Here is an 18,735-nt window from a genome sequence, read left to right on the forward strand (position 1 = left end):
TGTATATATATATATATATATATATATATCTATATATCTCTTGATTGGATTATCCAGAGAATAGTGCTCGATACCGTGGTAGAGCGCAATATGTAGGTGTGGGAAAAATCACAAGACTACTTCATCTCTACAGAACTGTTTCATGAGGGGTTCCCTCAATCATCAGGAAAATCTCCTGATGATTGAGGGAACCCCTCATGAAACAGTTCTGTAGAGATGAAGTAGTCTTGTGATTTTTATATATATATATATATATATATATATATATATATACATATATATATATATATATATATATGACCTACATTACATTATTTTATTTTTAGCGTCTTAAAAGTTTTTTTTAAAAAGGAACAAAGTTCAAAGTGGCCATGATACTTTTATTTTCTGTATGTGACCCTCTGCTTTAAGCTTTAGATGCGTGAAATGATTTCGGGGAGTGAAAATGATACAAAGAAACCCACATGGAAAGGATCGGTGCTACAGCATCCAAAGAAGCGATAAGGATTCCAATCTCACAGATCCCGGCAGTCAGCAAGAGAGCCCAGGTAGGTTCTCCATTAGCCTTCCCATGTCCAAACACCTAAAAGTAGAACATTGCAAAGTTTGACAAAAAATCTGTTCTTTTCACTTGAGTGGTGGTGATACTGCATATGTTGCTACCACTCCGATACAAAGTAATTGAAATTTTTTCAAGACCAGCAAATTATTTTGTCCTTTAGCCTTTAATTTGTTGGAAAAAATACTATTTGCTGTTTGCTCCCAGCGCCCCTTTGTCCAAGAACCTTAGTAAACCACTCTATATAACAATATGAACAAAACAACAAAAACACAAATATTTGTGAAATATACCTACAAACCCCGTTTCCATATGAGTTGGGAAATTATGTTAGATGTATATATAAATGGAATACAATGATTTATAAATCATTTTCAACCCATATTCAGTTGAATATGCTACAAAGACAACATATTTGATGTTCAAACTGGTAAACATTTTTATTTGGCAAATAATCATTAACTTTACAATTTGATGCCAGCAACACGTGACAAAGAAGTTGGGAAAGGTGGCAATAAATACTGATAAAGTTGAGAAATTCTCGTCAAACACTTACATTTACAAGTGTGCAAGCTAATTGGGAAAAGTTGGGTGCCATGATTGGGTATAAAAGCAGCTTCCATGAAATGCTAAGTAATTCACAAACAAGGATGGGGCGAGGGTCACCAATTTGTAAGCAAATTGTCGAACAGTTCTAGAAACACATTTCTCAACGAGCTATTGCAAGGAATTTAGGGATTTTGCCATCTACGGTCTGTAAAATCATCAAAAAGTTGAGAGAATCTGGAGAAATCACTGCACGTAAGCGATGATATTACGGACCGTTGATCCCTCAGGTTGTACTGCATCAAAAACAGACATCAGTCTGTAAAGGATATCACCACATGAGCTCAGCAACACTTCATAAAACCACTGTCAGTAACTACAGTTGGTCGCTACATCTGTAAGTGCAAGTTAAAACTCTACTATGCAAAGCCAAACCCATTTATCAACAATACCCTGAAACGCCGACGGCTTGGCTGGGCCCGAGCTCATCTAAGATGGACTGAAGCAAAGTGGAAAGGTGTTCTGTGGTCTGACGAGTCCACATTTCAAATTATATTTGGAAACTGTGGGCGTGGTGTTCTACGAAACAAAGAGGAAAATAACCATCCGGATTGTTATAGGCGCGAAGTTCAAAAGCCAGTATCTGTGATGGTATGGGGGTGTATTAGTGCCCAAGGGATGGGTAACTTACACATCTGTGAAGGCACCATTAATGCTGAAAGGTACATACAGGTTTTGGAGCAACATATGTTGTCATCCAGATAACGTTATCATGGACGCCCCTGCTTATTTCAGCAAGACAATGCCAAGCCATGTGTTACAACAGTGTGGTTTTGTAGTAAAAGAGTGCAGGTACTTTCCTGGCCCGCCTGCAGTCCAGACCTGTCTCCCATCGAAAATATGTGGTATATTATGAAGCGTAAAATACGACAGCGGAGACCCCGGACTGTTGAACGACTGAAGCTCTACATAAAACAAGAATGGGAATGAATTTCATTTTCAAAGCTTCAAAAATTTGTTTCCTCAGTTCCCAAACGTTTATTGAGTATTGTGAAAAGAAAAGGTGATGTAACACAGTGGTGAACATGCACTTTCCCAACTACTTTGGCACATGTTGCAGCAATTAAATTTTAAGTTAATTATTATTTGAAAAAAAAATAAAGTTTATGAGTTTGAACATCAAATATCTTGTCTTTGTAGTGCATTCAACTGAATATGGGTTGAAAATGATTTGCAAATCATTGTATTCTGTTTATATTTACATCTAACACAATTTCCCAACTCATATGGAAACGGGGTTTGTAGAAGAGAATGAAAACACATCAGCCTCATCATCCCCGTATCGATCAGATAGTGATTATCAATTCTATCACCAAATGATCCGCCCATCCCTACTCTGCACATTAGGCCCTCACCTGTAAGAAAGGTACAATGCCGTCTCGTGCGATGGCCTGCAAGAGGCGCGGTGCCCCGGTCAAACTCTGTAATCCTGCACCACAGCAGGAGAAGAAGGAGCCAATGACAATCACCCACGGCGAGGGCCAAGACAGCGTGCCGATAACGAGGTTTCCTTTCACAGAGTCGCCAAACCTACAAGAAAACAAAGTTAGCTACACAATGTGAGGGAACAGCATGCTGCCATTGTTCCAATGAGCTCATTTTGTAAAACAGATTTGGTACAACTAATATTATCCATCCATCCATTTTCTACTACTTGTCCCTTTTTGAGGTCACAGGGGGTACTAATATTATTGTTTTTTTTATACTTGGTTGAATTGTGTCGATTTTTTACAACATCATTTTTTTGTCACAGATTCCCAAAACAGATCCAAGACGTTTATTTAATAATACCACAAACACATTTTGAGGCAAATTTTTTTTAACAACATTGTTTCAGCTTGTGATTTTACGAATGTGTTATTAATATTTTAAGTGTTGTGAGTAACTGAGGCATATGGTAACGCGTGGTCACATTAAGTCATGTATTATTATTTTTTCAATAAACATTTACGTTGGGAGTTGCATCTCCATTTCACAACTGGGACTTCCCTTCTCATTAGAGGGATTCTGCTCTTGGCTTCAAGCAGACGAAAGCGAGAGAAAAAAACAACACCCGTTGTCTACTTTATCAGTTGTGATAAAGTAGACACATGGCCTATGTCCGGCATATTACATGTCTCATTCGATGCTATTTTTACACATGTGACTTTAGTAACACTGTGTGATTTTGCTTTTATTTTAAAGACCTAATTTTACCAGCTACATGATGCGTTTGTCAATTGGAAACTTCCCTTTAAGTTCTAACACATTGCACATAGTTAACTCCCACTTTGGTCTCAAACATTGGGTAACCATTGAGAGAAACTAAGAAGGCTGATTGTTAATGAGAGATTAACATCACACTTCTATGACGCTGACATTTTAAACAAGGAAGCTCAGACATGGGTGGGCAAAACAGGGACGCTGATTGGCAGAATGACGATGATTTTTGTTCAAAATTTGTGGTGAAGTTGTGGTGATAGAAAAAATCTTTGAGGCCACACAAATATCAGGGATTGGTTGCTTTGAGAGAATTGGCACGGTTGCAACATCTTTCGCTCAAAGCATCCTATGACTTCTTCTAATGTTACATCTGTAATTTCTCCTCAAAACCAAAATGAAAAGAAAAAAACAGGTTTTGCAATGCGTGCAAAATATTACAATTTGTGTCAACATCTTACTTGTCTCGGAGCAAAACACCTTCAATGCAGGCACCAAATAACATCACGCTGCTAAAATCTGAGATCAACTGTTAAGGAGGATAAATCATTGAAAAATCCAAATCACATCGTATGTATGCAATGGACAATGTGTAGATGTCTACATGTAGTATTGTTTGTAGTAGTGCATTATCTATTATTGGTGTTATGTATTAGTTACATAATTTATTACTTATATTATGTATTATTTGCAGTATGAATTACTTGCATTACATATTTGACTAATGTAATAGACGCCAGCCAGTGTGGCTAGGCGCGCTCCACTCCTTGACAACCTCGAGAGCAGTGCTGGCTACTGGGTTGATTGCACAGGCTTTTAGCTCGGTAGCTAGCACGCTCGCCTCTAATACCAGCAACCCAGGTTTGAGTCCCAGGCAGAAAAGAAAGCAAGGACTGAACCATGAGGGTTACAGCGGTGAGGTTAATGCAACTAACTTGTTTTTCAGACAATAATGCGCATTTAAAATCCTTTAATCTTCTCAAAAATCGACGGTGCGTGTTGTAACCCAGTGGGCCTAATGTGCGTATTCATTCTGGTTGTGGTTACTGACCTTGAATCAATTTTATTCGGTACATAGCATAGTAATAAGTGTGACCAGTAGATAGTCACACGTGGACTGCAGTTAATGCCCCCTGTTCCATAAATGACGCCATCAAGTACAGGTAAGCAAAACTGAGACGTTTCATTGGGAATAAAGACCCTTACACATGGCGCTCAAAAATCTGTCAGAATATTTTAGTAAAACTTTGGTAAGCTACAAAGCTGCACCGCTTGATAGATTGTCTGTCAGTAGACTCGCTATGTAAACGGTAAAAACTACCCGTATAACAAAGATGACAAGGAGAAGATGCTGTCAAAGGGGAGCCACATAAATAAAACCGCCCACAAAACAACACATCCTGAAGAGACAGACATCTGGTGAAAGATGGCTTGTAAAACCTAATCTATGCAACATTTTTGCCAAAAAAACGCCATTATATGTTATGTAGAACACAATAAAGTGTTTCAAACATAAAAATAAAAAATAATAATGTGACCCCTGTAATGCGCCTTATAACCCAATGCGGCTTTCATATGAAAATAGACCTGAAAAGATCCGGTCATCGACAGTGTGCCTGATAATCGAGTGCGCTCTTAGATCCGAAAAATACGGTAATAGTGTGGCCGTATTTCCCTGAATTACCGCCGGGCATGTAATATGCGCCTGCCTTGAATTACTGCTGGGTCAAACTCGCTCCCCAAATTTATTAGCGCTGCTTACTTTTACCGCCGGGTCAAATTTGTGACGTCACGAGTGACGCTTCCCCTGTTGTCTTTTTCAAAATGGCGGAGGAGGGTTTTTTTTGCTTTTACTACGCGTAAACCAGGGGTCTTGTTCCACAGCCATACAGATCACACTGATGGTTGTGATATAAAACAACTTTAACACTCTTACTAATATGTGCCACACTCTGTGAACCCACACCAAACACATTTCTGGAGAACATCGGCTCTGTAAGACATTATAAACGCAACATAACACTTACCCAGAATGCCATGCATTTATGACTCTTGGCTATATTATACACCCCGCTAGCACCAAACCCCGCCCCCTCTCCGTGCGTCGGTTGAGGTGGGCGGGGTAAGGGTTGCGTGTATAATATAGCATAGAGTCATGGATGCATGGCATTCTGGGTAAGTGTTATGTTGCGTTTATAATGTGTTACAGAGCCGATGTTCCCCAGAAATGTGTTTGGTAACAACTTTAACACTCTTACTAATATGCGACACACTCTGTGAACCCACACCAAACACATTTCTGGAAAACATCGGCTCTGTAACACATTATAAACGCAACATAACACTTACCCAGAATGCCATGCATTTATGACTCTTGGCTATATTATACACCCCGCTAGCACCAAAACCCGCCCCCTCTACGTGCGTCGGTTGAGGTACGCGGGGTAGGTGTTGCGTGTAAAATATAGCATAGAGTCATGGATGCATGGCACTCTGGGTAAGTGTTATGTTGCGTTTATAATGTGTTACAGAGCCGATGTTCCCCAGAAATGTGTTTGGTGTGGGTTCACAGAGTGTGGCGCATATCAGTAAGAGTGCTAAAGTTGTTTATATCACAACCATTAGTGTAAAAGTAATGGCTGTTGACCAAAAATGCATTGCAATCTCGTATGAGAAGCAGCGAAATGCATGCGTCCGGCCAGCACGCCGATAGCATGGTGTACAGGTGGGCGTGATGACATGTAGAGCAGTGGTCCCCAACCACCGGGCCATGGCCGCAGAATAATTTTTTATTAATTTTATTTTTTTAATCACACTCAATTTTTTTACTGCATGCCATTGGTAAGCGCAGGGGTGAGAAAAGGTTTTAAAATTATTAGCGCCTGTTTACTTTTACCACATGCCTTGATTAAGCGCAGGAGTGAGAAGAGGTTTTAAATCAATTAGCGCCCCGGCGGCTATTCAAGGAATTACGGTAGTTGCATTACTAATTAGTGTTAACAGAGGCCAGCCAGTGTTGCTGGGCCATGCGTACGTTGGTAAACCTCACCCCCTTAGACCTCACTTGCATCCGGGTCACGATGCCACTGTAACCTACGAGGTTCAGTCCCAGCTTACTTCTCTGCCAGGGGCTCAAACCTGGGTTGCCGGCATTATATGAATATATTAACTACCAAGCTAAAAGCCAGAGCTATCAAGATGGTATACAGCACTGCGGTTACGGTTGTCAGGGAGTGAGGTTTACTACTGTACACATGGGTAAGCCACACTTGCTGGCCTCTGTTACAAAAATACATATTGCAACTACCACTAATTGTTGCATTGTGTTGAGGAAGGCTGTCAAGGTAAACATGTGTATTGTTACAAAAAAATAATTGCATTAATGATTTGTCAATTGAGATTAATCACACACATTATTTGGAACGCACATGCCTCTTTCCCTTAAACGTTGATGGTTACCTATAAGGTGTGTCATTATACTGTTAGTGATCAGGCCAATGCATATGTCAGTGCATAAATGAGCACAGATGAGTGACGACAAAATAAAGTTTCAAATGACATGCAAGTAAAACATTTAAAAAATGGTCCTGTATGACATTCTTACAAAAAAAATTGCACGTCCAAATATTGTTCTAATTCTTTAAAGTTCAATGAAATGATTATGAAGTTCAAAAGTAATTAACTGTGAAAAATCTGGTGAAAAATCTGATAAAAAATATAATTCCCTTTTTTTAACAACTTTAAAATACCAGTAGAGTGAAAAAACAAGTTGCCTCCATATTAAAGTTATTATCATATATATCTGGCGTATGACACCGAAAGACTTCCAAAGTTTGCGAATAAATACATATGATCAAAATCGTATCAATCTCACTGAGAATCCGAGCCAGTTTGAGAGATAATGAGCTAACCAGACATGCCCTTGCGTGACGTAGAGATAGGGACCAGAGATCCCTTCATCACCAACAACAATACAAATCATGCAGACTTTGTGAGAGCCAACGATTACTTTGCGAAAAAAATACGATGCATAAACTTATATGTTGATTCTGAATATGAGGATGATCTAAACTGAAACACTAAGCATCATGTATCAATATTGCTAAGTGCTAAACAAGAAATATAAACTACAAACATTATAAAACAATAGCTTACGGTACAATGTCTGTACTTACTTCGATGAGGACTGATAGGATGATCTTCCCGTTTATATGAATAATGAATCATGATGCACACGGAGGGTTAATAAGGAAAAGTCTCCCTGCACACACCGTCAATCTCTGGGTATGAATTCAATGTCACAAATGAACAACTTCTAGATTTATGGCTAAATCCTCCTAATATCCAGATGAGAGGCATGATTTATAATGTAGAATAACTTTGACGAGCCAATATGCGATGATGCGTGAGCAGCAGGACATCGCAGCCAGCTCACAGTAAAACAGCAGAGGACTAGTAAGCTGTATGTTATCAATCTGCCACTAAAAAATAGTTTGTCTGCGTTAGCGTTTATAATAACAACATCGCTAGTATTTGGTTAATATTCAGGTCACGATATGTACAGTATATAGAGTATTGTTGGCGGGTTTTGGATGGTAATTTATAGGTTTTGTGGGGAGAGTTTCTATGTACAGTGGGGTAATGAAGTATTTAGTCAGCCACCGATTGTGCAAGTTCTCCCACTTAAAATGATGACAGAGGTCTGTAATTTTCATCATAGGTACACTTCAACTGTGAGAGACAGAATGTGAAAAAAAAATCCAGGATTTCACATTGTAGGAATTTCAAATAATGTATTTGTAAAAAGTTCTATTTTGGTTTCATCTGACCACATGACATTCTCCCAATCCTCTGCTGTATCATTCATGTATCCAATTTGGTATAAACTCAACTCGTCGTGTTTGGAGAAAAAGAATACTGACTTGCATCCCAAGAACACCATACCTACTGTGAAGCAAGGGGGTGGAAACATCATGCTTTGGGGCTGTTTTTCTGCTAAGGGGACAGGACGATTGATCCGTGTTAAGGAAAGAATGAACGGGGCCATGTATCGTGAGATTTTGAGCCAAAACTTCCTTCCATCAATGAGAGCTTTGAATGGCTGACCAAATACTTATTTTCCACCATAATTTACAAATAAATTCTTTAAAATTCCTACAATGTGAATTCCTGGATTTTTTTTCCACATTCTGTCTCTCACAGTTGAAGTGTACCTATGACGAAAATTACAGACCTTTGTCATCATTTTAAGTGGGAGAACTTGCACAATCGGTGGCTGACTAAATACTTTTTTGCCCCACGGTATTTATGACTTACAATGCATTAAAATGTGTGTTCATGTCTTATATAAGTATTATATTAGGATTGTGAATGATAGACTGCACATCTCTCTCTAATTTTAGCATATATCCAGTATGACTGCTACTATGGTCAAAGTGCAGAAGTGTCAATCTACGGAAATTACCAAAGATGTTTGGAGCGAAATACCCAAAATGGCTGACTGAATTTGTGGAATTTTGTAATGTTTGGACTGTATTTTCACATACTTTGCAGATTGTAAATACAATTGGATAAGTTTATTGGATACAATGAAAAACAATCACGGTAAGCACATAAAACATATAAAGTAAACTTGCTTTTCTACTCCACTGGTACTTTTAAGAAATATCCATTCCTTTTTTCATCAATGATACTGGTCATAAGTCTGCTTCAGTATTACATTGAAAAGTATGAGGATACAGATAATAGAAGTGGTAAAGATGGCCAGGATGGTTCCAATTGGGATGGATTTTTGGGCATCCCTCAAATCACCTGATCGGTTTGAACCAGCCATGATACCTAGCAAAGAGAGAAAGGTCAAAAACACGAGGAGTATTTTTATTAATTTTTTTTTAATCACCGCACATTACATATACTGTAGTATCACTCTCACCTGTGACAGAGGGAAAATAGATTCCCACAAGCAGCGTGAAGAAGGTAGCGATATCATTGACCACATAGGGCATGTAGATATCCTGGGTGGCATCACTTCCTCCCGCAGAAGACAATTTACTGTTTTCGTCCAACAAACCTAGAGGACCATACACTGACCACATGTTATCTGGAAGACAAGCACAAATATAAAAGGCCTCAGAAACTCTTTCAGCAAACTTGTTTGTCATGTCGACAACCGCTTATTTTTCTACCCAACAGAAACCGAAAATATGTAATGTTTACACATTCACTTGTGATTTTGTTCAGACATAATGACAATGTATGATATAGACGTATTTTTGTTTGTTGACATATTTTCCAACATTAGTGTATATTTTATTTATATTATTGTTTCCTCATACGATATTTTATACTATTATCCAACATAGTTTTTGAAAAATAATAATGTTGGATTATTGGGATATATGATATTCTGGCTGTTAAAAAAACAACATAACTGAAGAACGTGACCACAAAACTTGATAAGATCTCAATCGTGGATTTTGTGAACTGTTCCACCCTTACAATCAATTGTTGTTCAAATTGTAACCTAAGCGTCGCTACAAGGATGGTGGGGCATGGATTTAGCAAAGTGGATTTAAAGATGCCATTTGTAATAATTTCATGTCAAGTCATTAAATGGCGCTGATATTTTAAAAGGCATTAATAAATAATTTTCTTTTCGATTACCTTCATAACTACTATTACTTCGGTACTCTTGTCTCGTTCTGTATATTCTACTGTATTTTGTATTTCTGTAGTGTTTTGTATATTGTACAGGATTGCTTACTATTTTTTTTGGATAGTAGTCTGTTTATTTCAATTGTTAGTTTTTCCTTTATTACCTCTTGTGCCCATATTTGTTCCCACTACTGCACCTTAAGTTGGTCGTTACATGCAAATATAATGACAATAAAGTCCATTCTATTCTACTCGATTCTAACTGATAACGGTAGTTCATCCGGGATATGTTCATTTCAAAATTAGATTTATGGCCCAGAAATATTGTTATTTTTATTTGGATCCCACGCCCCCCACCTTTTGATCAATTAGAAAGAGTGTGTCACATGCAGGTTGCCAGTTACACACAGCCCTCTTCGTCGAGCTATTTCCACTGGTTAAGTTACTAAACATGTCAGACCTAAGTAAATTTAAAAGGCGTCCTTAAGATTCTCAATTTATTCATGACAACAGTCTGTTTGTGTGCTGGAATGTTAGTGGTCTTAGATCACTGGTCATCCTGCGGTTGGCTATGATCTATGTGTACAACACAATATATTTTGTAAATATTGGGTCAAACCTGAAATGACTCCACTGGTAAGTCCAGGGATGCCTTGGATCTTGGTTACGTTGTTGTTCTGGAAATATTCGTTGCAGGTAGCATTGAGCTCAGGACCCTCACAGAACAACTTCCACAGCTGGGTAGTTACGGTCACATTATCGATTACGTCAGTCTTAAGACACTTGTCAAAGTTGTGGTTCTGCAGGGTGCGATTCCCCAACATGCAAACACTATGAAGAAGGAGGGAAGACAGTTATCATTCAATTTACGGCCATTACAATGTGTACTCTATGATAATACTTGGCTGCAACTATACAGTCAATGATGTATACTGGACCTACGGGAAGTCAGGTGGTTCAAAGATGGTTTTGATTACTCCAGCGTAGATGGAGAGAATGGACAGAAAGACACAAGCCAGGAATACGAGAGCAAGCTTGTTGACATATTTGACTCCCACAAAGACGACCACAGACATAAGTGTAAGACAGCATGTGCCGTAAACACGCATGTTGTTCAGGAGGGCCTCCACCTCATCTTCCTTCTTTTCTGCCACAAAGATGGCCGCCTTAGGCACGATGTAAGTCTGAAAGAGATCAAATCCATACTTTAGGTTCCACTTTTTAAGAAGTGGACCAGGACTTTATTATTCGCGTGTTTCCTTACCAGTAGAATCTCTATAGTACCCAGGATGTACATTGAGCCAGCAAATGTCGTACCTAGATAAAAGCAAAGGCCTACAGCTCCCCCAAACTCAGGACCAAGTGATCTAGAAATCATATAGTAGGAGCCCCCAGCTGGGGAACAAAAGAAAAAAAGCAGTGAGCTTTCAAGGCACAAAAGTAGTCACAACTACATATGAAACTGTATGCAGTACAATACTTTACGTTTCACAATGTTTTTTTGTCTTTTGTAATTCATTTAGCAAAGTGTGTGTGTGTGCGTGTGTGTGTATGATAGCTGCAGCGCCTACTGAGAAAACAATTGCATTGCAAATTGCTACTTAGATTTTAAGAGCTAAAAACTTCTTAGTTGTTAAAACTTTGGTTTAGGAACACGAATAAATATGCAAACAAAGACAAGCAGAAGATAAATACAGCGGTTTACAGTTTTGTCATTGTTCAGTAGAGGTTGAAACAACACTACACACTGGAAATTTTAACAGTGCACTACAACCAGTGAGGAACTTGATCTTACCAAATCCTTCACACTCTTTAAACTCTTACTGTAACACTTTAACTGTATCCTATACCGTAATAAAAATAAAACAAGTGATGTCTAAAGTGCCTGAAGCTTGTTGTTTATTGGTTCTCAGCATAATATAAAAATAAAATTAATTTATTTTTGATGAGCTATACTCTTTATATATTACACCAATTTGCTTTGTAACCTATAAGGCAGAGCTTATACAGCTTTTATTAAAGTATATTGACCTACACTTATCCATTTTTAATGTACAAAATTGATCAAAGTTGCCCTTGTATATGTCAATTCTATATTTCTATTTGATAATTGTACTAATTCGACAATACGTTGGAAGCAGTTTGTAGTTAATTGTGTTTCATTTGGAAATTCATTAAAGCTAAAAATGTAAGCAGTTCTATGTTTTGACACTTTCTTTTCTTACTGTACAGAGGCATGCACGAAACGGTGACCCTAATTCTGAGGTAGGTACTAAACTGTGACCCTGATATGGTCAGCAGTAGGGTACTAAACCGTGACCCTAATACCGAGGTACATACCGAACCTTGACCACAATACTGAGGTACGTACTTAATCTTGACCCTAATACTGAGGTACGTACTAGACTGTGACCCTAATACCGAGGAACGCACTAAACCGTGATCCTTTTACTGAGGTATAGTACGTACTAATCTGTGACCCTAATTTTGAGGTACCTACCAAACCGTGACCCTAATATTGAGGTAAATAGAAAACCGTTACACTGAGATACGTACTTAACTGTGACTCTAATACTCAGGTACGTATTAAATCGGGACCCTAATATTATGGTACTCAACCAAACCATGACCCTAATACTGGGGTACGTACTAAACAGTGACCCTAATACTGAGGTACGTATTAAATGGGAACCCTAAAACTGTAGTAGATACCAAATTGTTACCCTAATACTGAGGTATGTATGTGATTGAAAAACAGTATACATATTAGGAAAATAGAAATATTATATAAAAAATACAGTTTTCCCAAATAGTGTAAAAGTAATGTTTTTATTTACATACCAGAAGGATAAGTAGCAGGAGAAATCAGTGTTGAAAATTTAGCCACTTTGTTTCCGACCCCTCAAAATTGTCTTTTTCAAAAAAGTGACTGGCAGCAAATTTATTTATTTTTTCTTATTGGAGACTAACATGAAAGAACATATCACTCTTCTCAACGAGCAGCAGATGCTGGATTGCCATAATCATTCAATAATCTAGAAAAATAGGTATTAAAAGCATTAAATGGCTGGGCGATTAACAAAAAAAAAATCGAAACCGACATTAAAACTTTTAACCGGAAACTGAAAACTGTCTTAGCAGGCCACAGGTGTTTGTTTGCACCCAGCGATGAAGATGTATCAGAAGCAGAGGTTGTTATGTGAGGATGTACAGTAAGTGTATGAGTAACAAAGCATCATAGAGTACCTGGCACAACACCATTGGTGGCAATGGCACTCATGGATATTGCTGTCAGCATGGTCTGAAAGGACAACACAAGCAAAACCATTAACATCAAACACCACAAACTAAACTTGTGTGTGTACCCTCAATTACAAACTACTGACTTTGACTGAACTGTCACATTTGCAACATATTAAAACAATTTTTAGCATTAACAACAACACAATTTCCATACAACATATTTGTATAATTCTGTTACTTGAGTGGGTGAAGGCAAGGTTCAGCCTGTTAAAATGTGTCTTAAAGGCTTAAGATCTTAAGTCTGTTGGATTGGTCATGGATATAAGCTTTTCTGTGAAATCACTCATTATGGATACTGAGGTTTCAGCAGCCGGTTATCTAAGCGCTCCTCATTGAGGAGATTAAGGAAGGACAGAGCACAAGAGAACACGGACATGAACTTGAACTGACACAAAAGAAGAGAAAGCATGAAGGGGAGACAACGGGAAAAAACAAGAAAAGCAAGGAGGGGTAGACAACATCGTCAGGGAAAATCTGTGACTATCCCTGACTGGGATAAACCTCCGGTTCTTTGCTGGGCATCCGGTTTAAAATGGCAGAAAAGCTGGAGTAAAGCCAATTAGCTGTTAATTTTACCTCTCACTTCCATGGAAATTCAAAGCAGCTACGTGACTTTTTCAAGTCTACTTGACCAGAAATAAACAATAGTTTAATAATAAACTTGGGAAAGTTGCAGGAGGTATATAAGTTCATCACAAACTAAACTGTAACCTGAATTGTATATTTAGTACAGAGCAGTTATTGCAAAACTACTGTAACATGTACAAGTAAATATTTAGTGATGATTGTTGAACAATGGCCTTAGTGTGTCTTTCTAAACAAAACTACAACACTTTGTAGTGTATAATTTGTTTTGGAAATGTAGACTGAATGACCAGTTTTTTCAACATTTGAGGTCTTCCCTTGCAGTCTCAAAGAAGCCACCACTGGTACATAGGACACAATCTGAAGGGTAAGTATTAGCGATCGACTGATATGGTTTGTAAGGATACCGATATTGGTTATTAGTAGGAAAAGAGACCAATAATTTATTTTTGAAGCCAATATTCAGTTTCAGTAGAAATGACAGATTAGCGTCAACATTTTGAATAATACTATTACATATTTTAACACAACAGGGGGTGTTACAGGGTTAACATTGTTAGAATGCCTAAAGCATGTTTATATTAAAAAATATATCTTAACAAAAAGAAGTACAGGGTGTTCCTTGGCACAGTTGCTGTTGTTTTAAATAACTAAATACCTCCCGAAAGACAACTTCAGTACACAGAATGGGGACGGTGTGATGATGATAATATTCAAAATTCTCAAGTGTTGACAGACCATTTTAAACTTTATGTACTTTATATTTTGTTATATCGTCCATCCATCCATTTTCTATCACTTGTCCCTTTCGGGGTCGCTGGGGCCTATCTCAGCTGCAAAACGTAATGTACAGATCATCAAAATGTACATAATTAGCTAAATCTACAAATCCCGCACAACTGTGCTTTGCTGTTCTGCATCGTCTCGCGTTGCACAAACTATTCTCTACCCTTTTCCTGTGTCCCTGCAATAAAACTAGACTGAACTTAGGTTTTTTGTAAATCACTCCATCAACCACACAAACATGCTTCTACTCTAATGGACTGTTTCTAAGTATATTGATATTGTGATTCACAGACACGTCAACTTAAAGCGAGCGAGCAGAGCAGGCGCTTATTATGTCCATGAAGTTTTTACGCTATTCTGCTCATAATAATTAGTTGTGACATGTAGAGGACTGGGGTGTTTATTACAATTTTCATATGTCTACGTACCTTGGACACATCTATACAACCTGAAAACTCTGCAAAAGAGGTTGGCTTTTAATTGGCCCTGCCTCCTACCTATTCTGGGTTTGCGTGACCAATCAGATAATGCAGTGGGAGGGACAATGCTTAAAGCATAGAGGCGCGACTGCATCAGAGTCAAAATAACCTGTTATAAATGGGCCCGTTGGATTTAAAAAGGCAGATTATTAAGGTTAAATTATTGTTTCGTTTAAAATTGTGAAAATAAAGGTGAATATTATTACTTATGATCAATACTAAAACAAGAGGGAAAAAAAACGATGAAATGAGGCCAATACCGATATCGGTTGAGCCTAAGTATGTGGGTGTGGAAATTGAAACGGTCATTCAAGTATTCCATTTGAGCCACCGTTTCTGTTTGGTGCAACTGGAATATAAACATTTAATAATAACTACTATATTTCTGCCAGAAAGAGTGGCTGAGCAAATAATGACTAGAAAAAAAAATAAGATTCTAACCAATTTTGTTGATCTATCAACTGTCGTGTGGATTGTTGAAAATGGGTTCGAACATTATAGAAGAAAAACTACAGTATATTGTTTCAAGATTTAACATTTACTGCTGGAGGTTAGTAGACCTTTGGTGCACAAACTTTGACCTCCGAGCAAATATACAATTTGGATCATCTGCACAGTCACATATGATCCAAGCAGTCAAAATGAACATTAATCTGACTAAGCCGAGTCCACTTATTATGTAAAAGCAGTGATGCAGCAAATAAACCTTTCAAATGCACTTAATATAAGTAATGGCAGCTTCTGCTTCAGCAGAGTTTAGTGGTGACTTCAATCTCTGATGAATCCATAACATACTCTGTGGTTTGCAGATCACAGAGTCTTATTGAACATAGACATGATATGATCTATAGAAAAATGTTAGACATTAATTTGTGTGTGTGTGTGTGTGTGTGTGTGTGTGTGTGTGTGTGTGTGTCATGATAAGGAAGGACGTAAAGAGCATTCATCTGAGATTTTGCTCAAGGTTCCTGCCTGTACTTTCGCTGATTAATATGAAGTAATCCATTGTCTGGCTGCGGATTGTCAAATATCAGCAGTGTGTGAGAGCCAACATCGCACTATGACACTTTGCAGATGGACGGATTACACGTTAAGCAGTGGAAATGCTGGTGCTTCATTACTGCACACACACGCGCACATGCGTGCACACACACACACATTACATTACATTACGTAATCTTGCAAATGACTGCTCTATCACTTCAATGTACATATCCTGATGAAACACAAATGCTTCACAGGTCAAGACTGAGGTCAGCTCTAAGATTAGTTTCTACAAGGATTATGGGTAAGCGGACCAATCTAAATATCGAAAGAATCGATATCAGGGGTAGTATCACTATCTGACAATTGATATTTTTCAGTATTCTGTTAATTTTATATTTGTTGGGTTTTTGTGTTGTTCAGATTATGGATAGTTATATTTATATATACAGTGGTACCTCAAATGACAGATGATTTCAGATGAGCTGTCTGTCTTTTTGTTTGCTTTAGGTTTTGAGCATTATTTGAGTTACCAGCTTGTGTCCACGGCTTACAGCCAGAGATTGACACAATCCTGTCCTCCAACCATTAGAACTAAGAAGGTTAGTGCAAAAGAGAAAATGCAGATGATGGAATCAGAGAAACAAACCATTCCGTTGTTTTTTTGTCCTGTCCAGCTTCTCAGGCAAATCATATTGTTGATATAGATGCCCATATCAGCTGTACTTAAAAAAAAAAAAGAAAAGAATTGTGGGATACTCTCTTGTTGCCTATTTGTAGTTGACTTTATTAAATGGATTTATATTATTATTTGATGCAGCCGGGCCGGAGCAGAAGGAGATAGAATGAGAAAAAAAGTAAGACGAGGGAATTTGAGGTGACAATGAGAAAATAAAAGAGAGACAACAACAAACACAAAAATAATGATAACAACCACAACAACAACAGAACAGCATCAGCAAATACAACATGTACAAATATGATACAAAAAGTGATAGCAAAGAAGCAGTTAGTGAAGTGAATATTAATAACACATAAATGACAATGAACATGCACCTGGGGATAGGTTGATTGGCCAGTAAAACTACATCCTACTGTTAAGCAGCTAAATTGGCCATAGTGTGTGAATGTGAGTGTGAGTGTTGTCCGTCGATCTGTGTTGGCCCTGCGATAAGTTGGCGACTTTTCCAGGGTGTAGCCCACCTTCCGCCCATGTGCAGCTGGAATAGGCTCCAACACCCATGGATTATTACACTACAAATGGAGCAATACAAATACCAACAGAAATAGCACTGTTGATAATGAATAATAACAATAGTTACCTCTATTATTGACAATACCATTGTTTCAAATATAACAATGCATATATAATGATAATTTTAAATACAAAAGAAAGCAGATAAATGGAGGGGAAGAAAGAGAAGTGAACTGTATTAACCTTGTAGATTGTTATAATAGCAATAGGTTAACCTTTGTCAGTGCACCGTGTGTTACTTAGTTTCCCCGAGGGGAACAACGTAAATATATGTGTGATGAAACAGGATTACATGGGTCAATGTATATATGCATATGTGCTTGTATATGCACAGTATGTATATATGTAAGTTTCTACAGTGAATGTGCGTGTGGGTGTATGAACTTTGAGTATGTAGGTATGTACTGTATTTGTGAATGTAAGTGGGAACGTAGGTACCTATGTGTGCATATACTGTATGTATGTACTGGTATATATGTATGAATAATTGTGTGTATGTGAGTATATATGTGTATTTGTATGTACAATATATTTGTCTGCCAGTATGTGTGGGAGCCAAAGTACGGCCCAAAGCCACCCAGAGAGCACAATCCATAACACGTGTGGCGCCTAAGGAACAAGGAACCCCAGAGTCAGGAACCCCAGAGTCAGGCCCACCCTGGCGCCCAAAAGGGCCAGCAGCAGGCCATAGACAGATGCGCCTGGGCATGGGGAAAGCAGGGGACAGCCAGCCACCAAGCCAGCGAGAGACCACACCACACGAGGGCAGAAAGGCGGGATGCCCCCTCTCGGGGGGCCCACAGACTCCTGCAACCGGATGAGAAGACCGCAAGGGCAGGCCTTGGCCGACACCCTACAACAGGGGTAGGGAACCTATGGCTCTAGAGCCAGATGTGGCTCTTTTGATGACTGCACCTGGCTCTCAGATAAATCTTAGCTGACATTGCTTAACACGATAAGTATTGAATAATTCCACTGGTAATCACAGTGTCAAAAATAACGTTCAAAATATAAAACATTCTCACGCATTTTTATCCATCCATCTGGTTTCTACTGCACCTGTTCAAGAAGTCGCACTAATGGTAAGACGTATTTTATTCATTTTTGGTTAGCCTCAGAATAACAGTCATTAAGAAGAATAATAGACTTATTATACTCTAAAAATGTTGGTCTTTTTTAAAAATGCATACAGTGTTAAAAAAAAAAAAAGATATCGCTCTCACAGAAACACTTTTGGCTCTCTTAACCAAAAAGGTTCCCGACCCCTGCCCTACAAGCCAATCAACACGACAATCAACGAAAAACTAAGCCGGCATGTTTGCCAA

General features: G+C 38.3%; 1 protein-coding gene across 7 annotated transcripts in view; it reads right to left on the minus strand.

Annotated features, from left to right (window-relative positions):
- Positions 1-18,735, minus strand: part of slc12a7b (solute carrier family 12 member 7b) — a 152,879-nt gene that overhangs the window by 29,439 nt on the left and 104,705 nt on the right. For all 7 annotated transcript variants that reach the window (XM_061922147.1, XM_061922146.1, XM_061922150.1 and 4 more), the window contains 9 exons: positions 13,265-13,319; positions 11,283-11,413; positions 10,961-11,202; positions 10,638-10,849; positions 9,297-9,464; positions 9,104-9,202; positions 3,826-3,883; positions 2,521-2,695; positions 465-583 (listed from right to left, as the gene is read on the minus strand). In XM_061922147.1, coding sequence (XP_061778131.1) covers positions 465-583; positions 2,521-2,695; positions 3,826-3,883; positions 9,104-9,202; positions 9,297-9,464; positions 10,638-10,849; positions 10,961-11,202; positions 11,283-11,413; positions 13,265-13,319 — 1,259 coding nt within the window. The remainder of the gene's footprint in view (positions 1-464; positions 584-2,520; positions 2,696-3,825; positions 3,884-9,103; positions 9,203-9,296; positions 9,465-10,637; positions 10,850-10,960; positions 11,203-11,282; positions 11,414-13,264; positions 13,320-18,735) is intronic.

This window comes from Nerophis ophidion, linkage group LG15 (assembly GCF_033978795.1).
Source record: "Nerophis ophidion isolate RoL-2023_Sa linkage group LG15, RoL_Noph_v1.0, whole genome shotgun sequence".
Lineage (NCBI taxonomy): Eukaryota > Metazoa > Chordata > Actinopteri > Syngnathiformes > Syngnathidae > Nerophis > Nerophis ophidion.